Consider the following 18,163-nt stretch of genomic DNA (forward strand, 5'->3'; position numbering starts at 1 on the left):
GTGGTGGGTGGAGGGGAGTCTCTGTGCACGCTCATTCTAACTTGGGGACTGTCTTCAGGTTCTTTGATATTTTTCTTTGGGCATTTATTATGGGCTACCATGTAAAATGTTTTACCTAAGCATAAACATTTACATGCCTAAACAGTATGTTACCTAAACATTACATAAAAGTACCTTAAAATGTTTTAATTGATGAGAAATGAATTCCAGATTTGAGACCCTTTCCACATCCTGTCTCTGTGTCCCTAATACCTGGGCTGGAGGTATTCTCCGTGGGCTTGCTGGCATTTTAGCTGATGGTTGTTTTATCCCTCGTTGTATTTTCAGGTGGCAAGATATAGTTATTGGAGCCCCACAGTATTTTGATAGAGATGGAGAGGTCGGAGGTGCGGTGTATGTTTACATTAACCAGCAAGGCAGGTGGAATAATGTGAAGCCAATTCGTCTCAATGGAACCAAAGATTCCATGTTTGGCATTGCAGTAAAAAATATTGGTGACATTAATCAAGATGGCTACCAAGGTAGGTAATAGATTGTGAAACAGTTATGCTGCTCATAGGTAGATTATTTGATTGTCTAAGATGATGAGTGCTTATGACATCTTATTTTGAAATGTTGTATTGGAACGTTTTTAAAACGTAGCGTTTGTTGAAATGTGATGTCCTCAACAGATATTGCCGTTGGAGCTCCCTATGATGATCTGGGAAAGGTTTTTATCTATCACGGATCCCCAAACGGAATAAACACCAAGCCAACACAGGTAACCAGACAGCCTGGATTTCTACAATAAGGGTCTTAGCTTTTTGCCGTGTAATAGGGCATTTGGGTTTATGTGCATTTTCGTGTTACTCATGTTTTATTTACAAATCTATAATAGTGTGAATTTTGTAGTTAAAAAATGTACTGTTAGAAGATAGCTTGGAAATGGATACAAATGCAATGATGTAGATGTGCTTATTTAAATTGTAAAATTTCTTAGATAAATTAGGAGTTGAAGTAATACAAAGGAAAAGATGATTTTGCCGGGACAGCACAAATAGATGGAAATATGATATCTTTCCTTTAGTAGCATACTAAATGGAGGTAAAAATGGGGCAAGTGAAATAGATGATTGTGATTACATGGAGAATTGAGACTCCAAAAATTAAAAATTGCTTTCGAGAAGAATAAGACATTTGGAGAGCAGGCAGAGAGGTTTGTTTGGTATATAGTAAAGAAGCTCATCAAAACTTGTCTCAAAACCTTTGAGATACAATGTAAATCAGATGACTTCTATGAAATAAAATATATGAAGTGTTGGATAACATGTAGACTTAGTTATAACTCATTTATAATTTAGTATCATTTATAAGCAAACTCTTGAACTTCAGTTTAAAAGGAACCATGTGGCTTTTTGAAAGCACAGAGAAGCTCGTTTTGGTGGGCCAGTCGTTCATCCTGATGCTTTGTTCATTTCAGATTCTCGAGGGTAAAACACCTTATTTTGGATATTCAATTGCTGGAAATATGGACCTTGATAGAAATTCCTACCCTGATGTTGCTGTTGGTTCACTCTCAGACTCAGTAACTGTGTTCAGGTATGCGATCTCTGACTTCAGTGAAGCATGTTCAGTAATCTGGTTACACTCAGATTTTGACCCTTTTAATTGAAAATTGTAATACCTGTATTTCAAAGTCAAAAGCTTGTATGAATTTTGAAGATTTTTCTTTTGACAGTGGTATAACAATGTGACATGTTTTGTAAAATCTTGCTAATTTTGAATTGAGGAAAAAGTCAGAATTGGTGAAAATTCTACTTCGGAAATATTTTTTAAACCTTATATTTTGGTAAAAACTGAAACATAAAATTTGACAGGACAAAGCTTATAAGGGAGGAAATAAGCATCCCCTGTATTTAATATCCATTAGTAAGCTCCAAAATCTTGGTTTACATCCTTTTAGTCCTTTGTTTGCTATGAACATACATGTATATTTTACAAAACTGAGATCATAATGTACATAATGTTTTATAACCTGCTTTTGTCAGTTTGTAATGCATTAGTGGACTTCTTCCATGTAAGTGAGTTTATAATGTACAGGTGTTTTTTCCCCTTTCGTTGAGCACTTTTCTGAAATGAAGTTTATGGCTGCCTATAAGGCGTCACATGGCTGGGTCCTAATTTAGTTAAGAACCGCCATACTGTCATTGGATATTTATGTTGCTTTCCAGGTTTGTTTTTGATGATACACAAAGCTGGTAAAATCTTGACTTTTGTTTATGTCCTGAATTATTTCCTTATGATAAATTCCTAAAAGTGAATTTCAAAAGTCAAAGGGCATATGTGTTTTCAGACTTTGGATTCAGATTCACCAAAATGACCTCCAGAAGGGCTACAGTAGTTTGCCCATCACCTTTGCTTGAGTCCCCCTTTTCACTGCTGGGAATCAGCACTAAAAATCATTTATTTCAGGTCACCTGGGTGGCTCGGTTGAGCATCTGACTTTGGCTCAGGTCATGATCTTGCAATCTGTGAGTTTGAGCCTCGGGTCGGGCTCTGGGCTGACAGCTCAGAGCCTGGAGCCTGCTTCAGATTCTGTGTCTCCCTCTCTCTCTGTCCTTCCCCTGCTCATGCTCTGTCTTTCTCTCTCTCTCAAAAATAAATAATAAGCATTACAAAATAAATAAACTTTAAAAAATAAAAATGTTTTAGGCAGAAGGTATGTTAAAATATATCCTTCTGATATTTATGTCACATTAAAGCTTTAATACTGTCATACATGAAATACTCTTGCATCTGTAGCAATTGGTTCTAAGATTCTGTGGATTTTTGTCTCTTAAATATGCTCTCAAAACTTTAATTAGAAATATATCTAGAAATATATCTAGAATTTAATTAGAAATATATCTAGCATCTTAGAAACCAGCAGCTGTCTGAAATAACAATAGAAAGGTAAATAATTGAGATAAAAGGAAATCTACAAATGAGAAGGTGGGCAGCATTTGTCCTTTTATATAGGCTTCCACCTTGCCCACGAATGTTCTCATGCCTTTTCTAGCCTACCAATAGATGGAGTCCAGAAGTTCCAGTTACCTGTAAGGGATTTGGAATGCTTATCAAACATCTTACCCAAGACGGCTAGGTTACCAGAAGACTGCTGAAGTCAGTCGAACTGGAGCCATGTGGTAATAAAACCATGGAACCCATTCTCAGTTCTGGCTGAGGAGTGATGGAGATGCGAGGGGTCTGTCTCCCCATCCACTTACACTCCCAGCCACCGTCTAGTTGGATTTCTCGTACCTGCGGCAGAGTTCAGGACGTGGGCTGGGGGTGACCCCACTGGCTGTGGGGAGTAGGGGAGAAGAAGATGGAAGGCAGAGCAAGGATGTTTTCATATGGTGAGAAGGACCAAAGGTGTGGGATTCCAGCTTCTTGAGCATTTGCGAGGTCGGGGTTAAGGCAGGGCAGAAAAAAGGCAAAGGGCTTGAAGTTTCTGCTTACAGAGATACTGTTGGGGCAGAAAAGTTGTGCTCCATTCTGGTGGCAAGAGGACAAAGGCTTGAGGCTGCGGATGGGAGCAAGGAAGGGCAAATGTTTTAGGATGGATATCCGAGAGCTAAGGATTGCCTGTAATAATACAATTCATGTATGTAGAAACCCTGATTGCATCCCAGGTGTTGGGTGTATATGGGGTTTTAACCTTTTTGAACATATTTTGGCAAATTTAAAACATGTCCATATTCTTTGACTCAGAAGTTCCACTAGGAGTTTATCCTACAGGTAAATTCAAACGTGTGCCGAGAAGCAGGTACAAGGATGTTTGTCAGAGCCGGAAGCCTAAAAACAGCATCAAATGTCTACCCGTTAGGGACTGGTTAAATAAATGATGTTGTGTGGGGACAGAGCAACACCACCAGCTGCGAGAAACCGTAAACTAGATCTATGGATAGATAGGAGAAGGCCTCTGAAATGTTAGAAAAAGCAACATTCAGAACAAGAAGCAAGTAAAGCTCCCATTGAAGAAAAGCATATGTATGTTTCTATATTTAACTTTAGGTAATATTTTTAACAGAAACACAAAGACCAAATAGGTTTCTGGAAGGACATACATACCAGGCCACTTGGGGGTTTGGATGGGGACAGAGACTTAACACTTACCTGAAAATTCTGGAACTTTTACATATCACACATATTACTTACCATTTAAAAACTCTGCTAAAACTATAAAACATTTTATAATTATAAAATGTTATATTTAAAACTTAAAAAAAATTGTGTCATCAGGTTTTCAATGGTATCTGTTATTTTCTTTGGCAGTGGGGAACATTTTTTTCCCCCTCTGGTTTTTAAGATGTTGTAGGCAGCTGATAGCATGTAAATTCATCTCCCACTCAAGGTAGCAAAAGGCTAAGCCTGTGTTTTTTTATTCCTTTGTTTTCAGGTCCCGGCCTGTGATTAATATTCAGAAAACCCTCACCGTAACACCGAACACGATTGATCTCCGCCAGAAAATGTTCTGTGGGGCACCTAGTGGGATATGGTGAGAGCTTTGGCTTTGTGTATGTAACCTCCTTAGTGTTGTGTTTTTGTTTTTTGTTTTTTGTTTTTTTAAGTTTCTTAATTTTAAGAGTGAGCATGAGCAGGGGAGAGGCAGAGAGGGAGAGAAACAGTCCCAAGCTGAACCTGATGTGGGGCTTGATCTCACGAACTGTGAGATATGACCTGAGCCAAAATTAAGAGTCGGACGCTTAACCGACTGAGCCACCCAGGTCCCCATGACCTCCTCAGTTTCACAGCCCTGCTTTATGATGACCCGATTGCGCTGGGGAGCCATAGGCAAGGGTAGACAGAAATGGGCAAAGGGGACAGGGATTCTCAAGTGAATATATAACATTTTACTCATCGGTGGGCAGTGGGGTATTTGAGAGTTGGGGAACATGGAGTTTTTTTCTGCTGTAGTAATGGATCTTTTAAGGAATATGTGTTTGATTTTATACAGCCTCCAGGTGAAGGCCTGTTTTGAATATACTGCCAAACCCACAGGTTACAATCCTTCGATATGTGAGTACCCAGTACATTTAAAAATTCTGTATTTTCTATCTGCCAGGGTGAAAGTTCTGCATAAATAACGGAAAAATAAAAACTGCAGTGGCCAAGCTGGGTTCATAAATTCGTGTTTACGGAATTCAGCGTATCTGTTGTCTTCTCTTTAATCAGGAGGGAATAACACTCCATTTGGTCCTCATTTGGATTTTCCAGAGCAGATGGTTTAGGACAGGATGCCTTGGGAGAGCAGTCATTTGCTACCACAACTGTTTCCTCCATTTCTGCCTTTGAAGAGCCATGTGGAAAATTGGTTTTGTGGCTGTGAGGTGGTGGGGGGTGGTTAGAGAAGAGTGAGAGCCACAGCCTGAGCATTGCACAGAATTGCCGCCTTAGCCTCTTTTCACTCCCTTGTCCCCTCCCGGAGGCCTCCACGGCCTGGAACACCCACGCTGTGTCCCTGAGTGCAGATTCCTGCAAGGCTGGAAGGCCGGTCTTGAGAATTCAGAGCCCTGGGCTCTGCTCCTGGTTCCAGCTCCAAGGCTGGCCGACCCTGCCGCACAGAGCAAGTCTCTTAACATTTGAGTTTGCATTTTCCTGTCAGTAAGAAAAATGCCTGTAATAGAATTACTACAGAGGATTGTGGTGAGAGCAAAGGAGATGCTGTGGTGAAAGCTGTTTGTCATTTACAAGGTATTATTCTGCTCCCTTTCCCTACAATCCAAACAGGATTTCTGCCCCAGGATTAGACAAGGCTAATGGTACTCTAACAGGAGTGCTCGTCACCAAAGCCTTCTGTGCTATGTTTTAGTAACAGCCATGAGTTTTCAGGTGTAAGCCACCTGCTGCAGCTCCAGAGGCAAGACGGGGGCACGGGAATTGAAAGAAAACCATTTCCCAAAGAGCAGGTACAAAGAGTGACGGTGACCTCCATCCTGGGTCAGGCGGTAGTCCCAGAGGCCTGCGGTGAGGGCGTAGCATGCTACCAGGGGCAGCTTTCTGAAGGGACAGGGTGGCGTTCAGTTTTTACTGGAGCTAATGAGCTTTCTTAAGTTTCCTCCTTGTTACCTAAAGTATTACTCCGTTTCTTTATTAACGGTATATCCCTTATGATGTCCCAGGATTTGGCAAATGTGTCTGTCTCCACCCAGCTCACATTGTCCTAGGCCCCCTTTTTGTATGTTAAGCCTCCGTCTTTCCATATTTTGAGCCATCCTCAGGCAGTTTCTTTACCTCCCTGATCTCTTTAGGCCCCTCTTCTGGGCTGTCTGCCGCCATAGCCTCTCTCGCTGGGATCTGCAGACCTTGCCTGAAGTGTGCTTGGTGTGGCTGTGTCATGGCCTGTGCCCTTTGCCTTTTGACGTGGCTGGTATTTTATTCAGTACTGGAAACGATTCTTTGCGTGGCACCCACTGAGAAGAAAACATCTTCTATGGTCTCTCACACCCCGTCATCCTTTCAGTATCTTTTGTGTTATTTGTACCCAAATGCAGTACCTCACACTTGTCTGTTTGGATAACGGGCGTTTTACCTCTGGGTTTGAAGTAGACTAGAGAGACCAGGAGAATCTGCAATTCTCTGACCAGAGGAGGAGAGGAAATGGGGAGACATCTTTCTCAGTCAGTCAGTCATTTTCCCATACATCTCTGACCACAGACGTGAAACCTCCTCAAGAACTCCCCGTCTCCTCCCACATCAAACATTTCTATACAGTCACAAACTTCATTCTAGCTTTCGTGCAGCATTTGATGCCCTGGGTATGAAATTCGTATTCAGTAACTACTCCATTAACCAAGTGTTTATGAACAACTCCATTAGCCAGGTGTTTACCGATGGCCTAATATGGATAGAACTTTTTTCTGTGAAGACATTTAGAGGGACCCTGTTTTTCATTTCCTGTACTTCCTGTAATTCTAAATCAAATAGAACTTCCACAAAGCTATATGAGTTGATATATCTCAAATCTGTTCCCAGAGTCTGAGAATGTGAGCTTATTGTTTGATCAGGCTATTTTAACTCCATAGTCCTCAGATGCGGTGTTCCATACATACAGATATTTATAATTGAGCCTTAATGAGTATTCTACTTGGCTTGCCCCTCAAAAGGTCAGCAAAGGTGGCCTGCAAGGATTTTAAGATGATGTGAACTGTCTGGAGGGTTAGGGAAGGTTAGAGTGGGCCTGGTAGATAAACGGTTTTAATGCACCCACACCCTCCCCTACTTTTGCTGTGAGGGGCACTCAGCATGTGAGCCTTCATCTGGTTCATTGTGAAGTTAACAGGTCATTGATAAATGGATGATGTCAAGGCTACAAGGCTAAAATGGAAGCACATTCCATTTGGCAGAAATTACTATTGAAAGTGTCAGTGTTTCTAAATTTTGGTCTCACACATCCGACTGGCTATTGTTTCGGCATAAGAATAACGTCACGTTGTTTGTGCACATGCCTGTGTGTGCATCGGTGTGCATGTTGGTGTTGTGCCAGTCACTCCCGCTTCCGTTCATCTGTTCTAAAAATCATACTTACATCAGGTGTTGTCCTGTTGCTGGGGAACACAGTGGCGGGCAGACCGATGTGGTCCCTGCCTACGCTTTTGCCTGGGGAAGACGGTCGGGCGATCACAGCACAGTAGCTAAGTGCACTGGCTGGGGAAATAGAATACTGTCGGATCCCCCTGGAGAGGCCGGGAAAGTCTTCCTGGAGGAACTGATGTCCACGCTGAGATCTGAAGGAGGAGTTGAGTTAGCCAGGCAGTCAGGGGGAAGTGGAGAGGGAAGGGGTCCAGCTGGCAGAAGAAGAGAGTGACTGAAGCAGAGGCCTAGAGGAAGTGGGAACCTGGACATCTAAGAGGTCTTCATCAAGCAGTTGTCTTGTGTGTTTGTGACAGAGACTTAGAAGCTGGAGCTGCCTCTGTCCCTCACTGTATGATCCTGGGCCAGTCTCCTACCTCTGTGGGCGTCCCATTTCTTCATCTGCAAGAAAAGGGTATTAAAATAGATGCTCTTTGAGGCCTCTTCTGAACTCCAGCATGAATATTAGAACATGGGTGGTTCATTTTCTACATTTTCTGGAGAAGTTTTGTTTTGTTTTTTTTTCTTGAGGCTGCCTTCTGTGGCCCTGTACACACTTTGGTTTTCTTCCCCTCCTGATGGTTAGTGAGTGATTAATGAATGAATGTAAGTTATTTAAATATTGTCCCATGAAGAAACACAGTAGCTACATCCAGCAAACCAGCAGAGAATGCATTCTGAGGTCAAGAAATGAGATTTTGGTCGTCCAAATCCTGGCTTGCCCTCTGAGCTCCGTTGGTACAGATAATCAGGAACAGGATGTGCCTTCGAGGAGGTTGGAAACTTTGGTTGTGGGAGATACAGTAGCTGGGCCCTCTAGCTTCTAAAAGGAATATGTTTTATCTTTTAATTCTTTTAAGTGAAAAGTCTCCTATTAAAAGACTTCTCTAATATCGATTATTCCCATTTGGCCAACATTTTATCAGTGCATCTTAAACTTTAACATGTATAAGAACCACCTGATGGTCCCGTTAAAATGTAGATTCTGGTTAACTAGGTCTGGCTGGGGCTTGAGATTCTGAATTCCCAACAGACCTGAGGAGACCTGGTTCAGAGACCTTTTGTTAATATGCAGACATGGACCCACATAAGCAACAGACAGCTGAATGGGAATCAGTGTCTGCCTTTAAGGAGTGTTGGATCCCCCATTATCTTTAGTTCTCTAGGAGTTGTTGAAATTTAGCCGGAAATCCTTGGATGCTGCTCAGAGGTTTTGACTTATTCTCGAGCTCCCCCAGGTGGCTCAATGGAAATTTAACTTCAAATAAACTGTTAACAGCAGTGGGCAGGAAAGGACGGCTTGATTTGAAACACCATAAATCAGTCAAAATGTACGTTATCAGGAAATATGAAGAGCAACAAGGGCAATGGGAAAAGTATTCTTCTGCAAGGAACTAAACGCAAAAGGGAACTCCCCATACTTCTGGCTGAACTGTACGTGGATGCACTTAAAGTTCATATGATTTTGTTCATTTTATCTAGCCATTTTGGGTACACTTGAGGCGGAAAAGGAGAGAAGAAAATCTGGGCTGTCATCAAGAGTTCAGTTTCGAAACCAAGGCTCTGAGCCCAAGTATACTCAAGAGCTAACTCTGAACAGGCAGAAGCAGAGTGCGTGCATGGAGGAGACCCTCTGGCTGCAGGTGAGGCCCACAGACAGTCACGTCTGCTGTTAGGACAGAAGTTGGGTTTTATGGTGGCATATGTAGATTTCTGAAATTTATGCCAGCGGCTTATTATTCAGTACGAAAGAAAGCATTGCGGGTGCTTAGGGCTCAGCTGGTGAAGTGTCCGACTTCAGCTCAGGTAGAGATCTCATGATTCGTGGGTTCGACCCCGCATTGGGCTCTGTGCTGACAGCTCAGAGCCTGGAGCCTGCTTCGGATTCTGTGTCTTCCTCTCTCTCTGCCCCTTCCCCACTTGTGCTCTCTCTCTCTTTAAAAAATAATAACAAAATTAAAAAATAATAAAAAAGGAAATCATTGTTTGCCCAGGAGCATTGACACCATGCTTAACTCTGCATACTTTTCAGGAAAATATCAGAGATAAACTACGCCCCATTCCCATAACTGCTTCAGTAGAGATCCAGGAGCCAACCACACGGAGGAGAGTGAATTCACTTCCAGAAATTCTTCCGATTCTGAATTCAAACGAACCCAAGACAGTTCATAGAGATGTAAGTCTTTCTGATTTTTGTATGGCCAAAGCTTTTGCCGTGTTATTATGTTACATCACATGTCTCTGAAGGCAGTATGACTAGTGATTTGCTTTAAAATCTGTTCCTTTGTATTAAGTAAAGCTTTTTAATATATGCAAAGTTTGGTTGAGATTTGTTTCCCAAATTAATAGTGAGAATAGAAACATATGGAATACAATTTGGAACCAGAGTATTGTTCTGAATAATTTTTGGCCACTGGAACTTACTGAGACTATAATTGGCATAACTTACTCTCACTTCAAGTTTCTCTTGTAGCCGTATGTACAAAGAAAAATACATTGCATTTTACCATTGAGAACATTAAAATGTAGAAAACAAACTTGTTAGTCTGAACATTAAAATCAAGCACCACAGGGGCACCTGGGTGGCTCAGTTGGTTAAGCGTCTCTTGGTTTCCACTCCAGTCATTGATCTCACGGTTCATGGGTTCGAGCCCTGTTGAGGCTGCTTGGGATTCTCCATCTCCCTCTGTCTCCGCCCCTCCCCCTGAGCTTGCTCGCACATGCACGTGCTCTCTCTCTCTCTCAAAAAATAAATAAATAAATAAACTCAAAAACAGTCAAGGCATATAACAATTCAGCAAGGCAGAAAAAGATTAGCCATAAAATAGTCATCTAGTGGCTAATGTAGCCTAGCCTATGTAATCTTGGGAAGAAAAATTAATGTGGCTTGCCGTATGCCTCATATGAGGTGGGGTCTATTTGTTAGGGCTTAGGGTGGTGGCCATACAGGGTTAGTCTGGAGAGCTGTGGCATCTTGGTCTGTCATTGTGCACTTGCTGTCATAATCCAGTTGGTGCTGGAGCATCCACTCTGAGGCTCTTGGTTCTGGTGGCCCACGGGTGAAGCCTTTCAGCAGGGAGACCTGCTTCAGTCTACATGTTGCCAGTCTTCATTGTCACAAAGTGTGGTTCCTTACACTATCGTATACTTTTTCATAGACTTTGGATGTTATCATCACGTGAATATTTCTTGTGTCTATTCCTAGCTCTGTAGTCCAGTTAAACATAACAGACAGGGAGACTGTTTTCCTGTTTATCAGTGTGATTCTTGAGCACCTGTTAGCACTGTACCATTTGCTTTCCTGATCTTAAACTCTGTTTCCTCATTTGTACAGTGGAGCCCGTAACAATATCCTCCTAAGTCTGTTGTGAGGATTGAGTTAAAATATGTAGTCGTGTGTTAGCATCATCATTATTGTTGGTAATTCTTACAGTATCCCTAGCAAGTAGGGTGGTGGTATCCCCATATTACCTAAGGTGAAACTTAGCCTCTGAAAGGTTAAGTGACTTCCCCCAAGCCACATGGCTAAGTGAGTGGCAGAGCCAGGATTGAACATGGATCTGTGTGGCTGCAGGGCTCATGCTCTTTACTACACCTCAATGCCATGGCCAAAATGTTCTTAAAGCGTGGTTCTGTTAAAGCACAGAGTGGGCGTTGGATGCATGGCAAAGTACCTTTGAAGCTTGTGCTGTGGTAACTGTCACACAGGGAAAGGACTGTGTGGAAACAGCCAGTCACTGTTGAGGGTCCTAAATGGCATAAATTACAATGGTTTTGTTTTCCTACAGGTGCACTTCTTAAAAGAGGGATGTGGAGCCGACAATGTATGTAACAGCAACCTTAAACTAGAATATAAATTTTGTACCCGGGAAGGAAATCAAGACAAATTTTCTTATTTACCAATGTAAGAATCGCTCTGTCATCCTAGCAAAAATGACTGCTTTGCAGTGGGTTACTGAAAATGTACTGAGGGCTCTGTCATTTTTCTTGTTTTTTGTGTTTTTTTTTTTGCATTGTTTTTTTAATAGTCAAAAAGGTGTCCCAGAACTAGTTCTAAAAGACCAGAAGGACATTGCTTTAGAAATCACAGTGACAAACAGCCCTTCCAATCCAAGGAACCCCACAAAAGACGGCGATGACGCTCATGAAGCTAAACTCATTGCAACTTTTCCGGACACTCTGACTTACTCGGCCTACAGAGAATTGAGGGCTTTCCCTGTAAGTGTTTTTGGAGAGCTGTGAGGAGGAAACACCCAGAGCTGTGCGGCAAGTGAATGCATTGTGATCTCGTGTTTTTTTTGTTACAGGAGAAACAGTTGAGTTGTGTTGCCAATCAGAACGGCTCACAAGCAGACTGTGAACTTGGAAATCCTTTTAAAAGAAATTCCAGTGTAGGTGATGCCTTTACATACTGTATTGTACTGTTCTACGTGCCATTACAGTGTTGACATGCTTGATCTCTGGTAACATCTCTTTCTATTTGTTTAGGTGACTTTTTATTTGATTTTAAGTACAACTGAGGTTACCTTTGACACCACAGATCTGGATATTAATCTGAAGCTGGAAACGTAAGCGTTTCTTCAACCTTTCCATTCAGAATTATTTCATGAAAACACAGCCAAAGAACCAGCTCTGCTCGAACTCCTAAAAGAAGTGTAATTGTAATGAGAAAACTGACGGTTAAAATGAAACCCTATTGTTTCCTTTTCATTTTCAGAACAAGCAATCAAGATAATTTGGCTTCAATTACAGCTACAGCAAAAGTGGTTATTGAACTGCTTTTATCGGTCTCTGGGTAAGTGTTTGTGTTTAGCATAACAAATCAGTGTTTAAAAGAACCGTTTACAATCCTGCTAAAACTGGTGTTTTTTAATTTAACAGAGTTGCTAAACCTTCCCAGGTGTATTTTGGAGGAACAGTTGTTGGTGAGCAAGCTATGAAATCTGAAGATGAGGTGGGAAGTTTAATAGAGTATGAGTTCAGGGTGAGTTGAAACAGTTGGTCTTCCGTATTATATATACTAAAAGCTAACATATACTATATATGGTGATATGTGATGTAATTTTAATAAATGTGGATATGGATTTTAGTATGTAATATCAATATTAAGTAATATTAATAAATAAGCATGATAAATGCTCAGTTAAAAGTGAGTTCACCAATTTTTAAGCAACAGACTGGCTTTACGGTAAAAGTTTTATCCTCCACAATGAAGAACACGACCGTCATTCAACATAGGACTTTCAAAATCCGGTTCAGTTTGGCCATTTTCCTGTTAGAGAGTTTTAATGTGTAAGTGGTGTAGAGACCAAGGAACACCTCGCCCCTCCCCAGAATCTGTCTGTAAAACAAAAATCTCAAAGTACTTCATATCTGGCTTTAGAATGTGTTAGGACTCATTTCTTCCTCCACCATAAGGACATCTTTCTTACCGTGTGTGGCTAATGTTCCCTAACATTTCACAAGCCCAGTGCCAGAGAGGAAGACTACTGATTGCTCTGAAGCATTTCAAAATAGGAGTCACACAGTGCCTCTAAGTCTGGTTGGATGAACAGAAACGTGTAGGACAGAGGTGGCTCATACCTCATCCGTGGATTTGGGTCTGAGATGGCAAGAATGTGCCCACCCCTGTCCCCAGCAGGATGAAGGGGTTGAATTCTGTTGTGTGTCTCAGCATCATAGACACAGCTGTGACAGGTGGTGGCGGTGGCCGTGATGATGCCTGCACAGGGGTGGCTGAGAGCCGCGTCTCTGGGCTCCACAGCTGTCCCCGCGCACAAACAAAGAGAGCTCGTGCCTCTTTCGGCTTCTGCTGCGGGAAGTTACTGTGTCCCCAGCTTGGACTCCTGATTCGCGGCTGTCATAATGGTTTTTACTCAGACTCTGCGTTGCTACCCAAGCCTCCCCTGGGTAGTAGAGGACAGAGCCTGCTTCATGTTTACAGTGGGAGGGGCTTCCCAGAAGCAGGTTATTGGTGACTTCCCGAGTGTGTTGAGGGTGTGGCATATCTACACCACAGATGCTGTTGCACACACTAGTTCCTGGGTGGGAATGAGCAATCATTTCTCTTTACCTTTTTTAGGCATCAGTCTCTGTTTTGGACCCCATATCGGTAGTGTCAATTTTTGGAGCCTATACTTTCACTGTAGGATTATGCCAGATATTTTGTTTTTGTTTTTTTTTTTTCCTCCTTGGCAACAGGAGCTGCTACTTAATTTTATGTTGAGAGAATTACACTGAGATATATAATACGTATTATTTTCTAACAGGTTATTAACTTGGGTAAACCTCTTAAAAACCTCGGCACAGCAACCTTGAATATCCAGTGGCCAAAAGAAATTAGCAATGGCAAATGGTTGCTTTATTTGGTGAAAGTAGAATCCAAAGGCTTGGAAAAGATAGCTTGTGAGCCGCAAAGTGAAATAAACTCCCTGAAACTAAAGGTATGTTGATGGATTTATCTCCTGTCTCCATCGATGTAAATAGGGAAGCTAACCTTTGAGGGGAAAATCATCTTTTTCCTTAGGAAACTGACATAGTGGCATGTTGACTTTTTCTCCGGTGTCAGTTTCTCTGTTACAGTTGAGTATCCAAGTCAGGCTGAGGGTTGCTGCTGATTAGTGATCGTTATGGCAGGGTCATTCAGCACTTGTTGAAGGAAATGACGCTTCCTGGAGTTTTACAGCTCAGCATGACCTATAAAGAGGACTAGGATATGCTTCTGGGGGTTGGCCAGCCAGTGTTAACTCCCGGGAGAACCAAACTCATTACAAAGGATATTGGCACCTTAGCAAGTGACCTTCAGAGCTTTCATTCTTATTTTTTAAAATAGTGAATACTTAGTCGAGTCTTTATTGTGTCTCAGACACTGTGCTAAGCATTTTATTTGCTTTTTCTCATTTCATTCCCTTGATAGGCCTTTAAGGTATTTTTCTTATCCCTACAACTTCATAGATGAGGAAACTGAGGTTCAGAGAGATTAACGTTTTAAGAATCAGCTCGGCAGTTAAGAGGCAGATTCTGCATTCAAGCTCAGCTCCACCTGTTTTCAGAGCCTGTGTTCTTAACTGCTCAGTACTGGTGCACATAATGGGTTTATCATCTATGCTCCAGTTGGAGGATCTGCTTTGTTATTGCATGTCTGTTTCTTTTAAGTTGTAGAGTGACTCGGGTATGACCAGTGTTAACAGTTGGCGGCTTATAGAAGTATCCTCTGTTCATCAACTTTGAAAAACAAGATGGTCCAGGGGTGCCTGGGTGGTTGAGTTAGTTGAGCGTCTGACTCTTGATTTTGGCTCAGGTCATGATCCTAGGGTTGTGAGATCGAGCCTCATGTTGGGCTGTGTGCTGAGAGTGGAGCCTGCTTAAGATTCTGTCTCTCTCCCTCTGTGTCCCTCTCTCCAGATCACACTCTCTCTCTAAAATAAAATTAAAAAAAAAAAAAAAAAGAAACCCAAGATGGTCCATTACTCTTAATCCTGTCTTAAGGAAAATGCTATTTTGAAACAGAATTCTTACATGGCTTACTTTTCAGTACTCTACTTTGAATAAGTCACTGACTAGTTCCTTTGCTTTTTTCCTTGTTCTTCAGTGTCATTTATTTATTCAAGATGTGCTGATTTTGTACCATACATTAGTTACTGAGCTGGGTGCTAAAGATAAAGCAATGAAATCTGATGCCTGAACTCAGGGTACTCAGTCTGGTGAGGAGACAGAAGAGCATAGAAAGCCTCTTTTTCTTTGCCTGAGTTTTGAAGTCAGAGTGGGAATAAATGACCTTAGTCAATAAACTTGCAATGAGATCGGAACATTTGTGGATTTTACACTTAAATTATTTCTGTGCCTTTGAAGACAGGAGACGGGCAGATGTTAATTGCTGATTACGTGAATTTGGCGTTATTTGGGAGGGAGCGCTCAAGGGTTTGTATGCTAGGGACAAAGAATCACATTAAGTAGAACTGGTTTGGATATAATTTCAGGAGTCTCACAACTCAAGAAGGAAACGGGAAATTGCTGAAAAACAGACAGATGATGGCAGAAAATTTTCTTTATTTGCTGAAAGAAAATATCAGACCCTTGTAAGTATTTTTTCAAGAGCCGGGACTGTTTGACAGATGGTGGCGGGAAGGTCTTCCCTGTACTGTTGGATTTTAACTGCCCCTCTTATGTCCTGTCCAGAATTGCAGCATGAACGTGAACTGTGTGAACATAAGCTGTCCGCTGCGAGGGCTGGACAGCAAGGCCTCTGTTGTCCTTCGCTCGAGGTTATGGAACAGCACGTTTCTAGAGGTTTGGTCCTGCCGTGAGGCTGTCCCCTGCAAGTCGTTTGCTGTTTCTTAGGACATCTCTCACTTTCTTAATGCATTTGCTGACTTTGTCTCCAAACAGGAATATTCCAAAATGAACTACCTGGACATTCTCGTCCGGGCTTCCATTGATGTCGCTGCCGCTGCTGAGAATATCAAACTGCCACACGCAGGCACTCAGGTGAGAGGTCCCCCTGTCTTGCCTGAACTCGGAGAAAATCACTCTGTCTCTGCCCTGTGCCCCAGCCTGAGGACATGCTACCGTGGCACTCATTTCGCTCACAGCACCGTGACCCCTCCTTTAGAAGTCAGATGATGCGTTAAGGTGCTGCCACCCCAAGCTGTATTTTAATAGAATCATTGGAAAAAGAAGTACCTCTGGGGTCATCTAGTTCTGCAGTGCACGTGGCAGATTGGAGAGCTATTAGCCCCGTGAAAGAATGGGTGCACCTCCCACCTCTGTAGAAACCCCAAGTCTTAGACCATCCCTGATGCCGTAGTCATCGCTGGGAGTGTCCCCGCTGATGGTCACCACCACTTTATGGAGCAGCTCATGGCACGTGTGGCCAGCTGCAGTTATTGGAAAAGATCTCTTTACATGTGAATCCGGAGGTGAATCTTATAAAATCGGTCCCTGGTTATGCACCTTGGCACAAGTCCCAAATGAGCCCTCTCTCTTAGCCACGTAGCGGCCTTTGGAATAATTGAAGGAAACGGAGATGCCCCTTGGACATGCCTTTCCTTCCGTTCAGAGCGAAGCATCCACCTCTTCAGTTACCCGTCATGCCAGGCCCTCTCCTCCTGGGCTGGCACTGGCCCGGCAGTGTGACTCCCACATGGGCAGAGTGTGGACCTGCTGTCTGCCTGGTTCGCCTCACCCTGAGGCCCCGAACTCCAGACACCTCGGCTCCACGCTTCTGTCAGCCTAAAACTTGGTCTTGTGGTGAACATGGGAGACTGTGTTTGCACTTCTAGCGGCTACGGTTTGTGTTCTGCTGAAACTTCCCAGTGTTTTCAAAAGAATGTGCCGTCAAGCTATAGCTCCCATATCCTGTCCTTGAGCAATTTTTAAAAATCTAAATGTATACCTTTTAATATTTTTTAACGTTTATTTATTTTTGAGAGACAGAGGCAGAGTGCAAGTGGGTTAGGGGCAGAGAGAGAGGGAGACACAGAGTCTAAAGCCGGCTGTAGGCTCTGAGCTGTTAGCACAGAGCCTGACACGGGGCTCAAACCTACCAAGTGCAAGATCGTGACCTGAGCTGAAGTCAGAAGCTTAACTGACGGAGCCCCCCCAGACGCCCCTAAATGCGTGCCTTTGCTTCACGGAGCAGTGGCTTTGGGGGCACACTGGAAAGGGTTCCTTATGGGGGTCTGTAGTCCACAGGGGCTTCTGTCATGCTCTCAAGATACAGTGACTGCATGTCATAGACCAGGATGTTTTACAAGAGACTGGAGAAGAAGATTGTGACTTACCGTTCTTAAACTGATCTACTGATGTGCCTATAGACGTGTTTTGGCTTCAGTCCTTTGAGCCAGCAGTGAGCTCTCCTGAGCACTCGTTTCTGAATACAGTGATTTTTAGCTGTTAAAACCTATCGTCCAAACTAGAAAACATTTGTCTTTTTGTCTGGGGCAAATGCTAAACTGGGCAGGATGCTGGGACAAGGGATATAAATTAGGATTGTCCTAGGCTCACAAGGACATACGTCACCCTGGCCTTAGATTATCTTTGCATGTTATTCCAGCCCACCTTTCTGCCTCTTATCAATAAGGCATCATAGAGGACGGTCAGTGGAGCCATAACCTTCCTGAGAAGCCCTTCTCTACCCTCTCTGACTGGAGGCAGCTGCGATAGCTTGCTAGAACTTTAAATCAGTAAGCCTGAGGGGCACCTGGGTGGCTCAGTTGGTAAGCACCTGCCTTTTGGTTTCGGCTCAGGTCATGAACTGCTGGTTTGGGAGTTCGAGCACTGTCGTGGGCTCTGTGCTGACAGTGCAGAGACTGCTTGGGAATCTCGCTCCTCTCTCTCCATCCCACTCCTGCTTGTGTGCACTCTCTCTCAAAATTAAAATAAACACTTAAAAAAAACAACAGTAACCCTGAGAATCACTGAGTTTTTAGAGCTGGAAAAAGAAGAAACGCTTTAGAGGGGATGGATAAACATCATAAAGCATTAATAAAATGTCTACAATTTACTAGACATTTTACCTATGTACAGTCATTTAAACCTCAGAAGAATGACAAGGTAGACTTACCCATTTT

At 42.7% G+C, this 18,163-nt stretch overlaps 1 protein-coding gene across 2 annotated transcripts in view; it reads left to right on the top strand.

The window, feature by feature from the left end:
- ITGA6 (integrin subunit alpha 6) overlaps positions 1 to 18,163 on the top strand; it is a 76,757-nt gene that overhangs the window by 46,939 nt on the left and 11,655 nt on the right. For both annotated transcript variants that reach the window (XM_030326861.2, XM_030326860.1), the window contains exons 7-23: positions 328 to 521; positions 672 to 760; positions 1,459 to 1,577; positions 4,420 to 4,518; positions 4,978 to 5,039; positions 9,075 to 9,235; positions 9,625 to 9,768; positions 11,381 to 11,496; positions 11,621 to 11,810; positions 11,900 to 11,983; positions 12,081 to 12,160; positions 12,310 to 12,387; positions 12,474 to 12,576; positions 13,862 to 14,035; positions 15,572 to 15,670; positions 15,771 to 15,881; positions 15,981 to 16,079. In XM_030326861.2, the coding sequence (XP_030182721.1) occupies positions 328 to 521; positions 672 to 760; positions 1,459 to 1,577; positions 4,420 to 4,518; positions 4,978 to 5,039; positions 9,075 to 9,235; positions 9,625 to 9,768; positions 11,381 to 11,496; positions 11,621 to 11,810; positions 11,900 to 11,983; positions 12,081 to 12,160; positions 12,310 to 12,387; positions 12,474 to 12,576; positions 13,862 to 14,035; positions 15,572 to 15,670; positions 15,771 to 15,881; positions 15,981 to 16,079 (2,002 nt within the window). The remainder of the gene's footprint in view (positions 1 to 327; positions 522 to 671; positions 761 to 1,458; positions 1,578 to 4,419; positions 4,519 to 4,977; positions 5,040 to 9,074; positions 9,236 to 9,624; positions 9,769 to 11,380; positions 11,497 to 11,620; positions 11,811 to 11,899; positions 11,984 to 12,080; positions 12,161 to 12,309; positions 12,388 to 12,473; positions 12,577 to 13,861; positions 14,036 to 15,571; positions 15,671 to 15,770; positions 15,882 to 15,980; positions 16,080 to 18,163) is intronic.

The sequence above is a fragment of the Lynx canadensis genome, chromosome C1 (assembly GCF_007474595.2).
Source record: "Lynx canadensis isolate LIC74 chromosome C1, mLynCan4.pri.v2, whole genome shotgun sequence".
Classification (NCBI taxonomy): Eukaryota; Metazoa; Chordata; class Mammalia; order Carnivora; family Felidae; genus Lynx; species Lynx canadensis.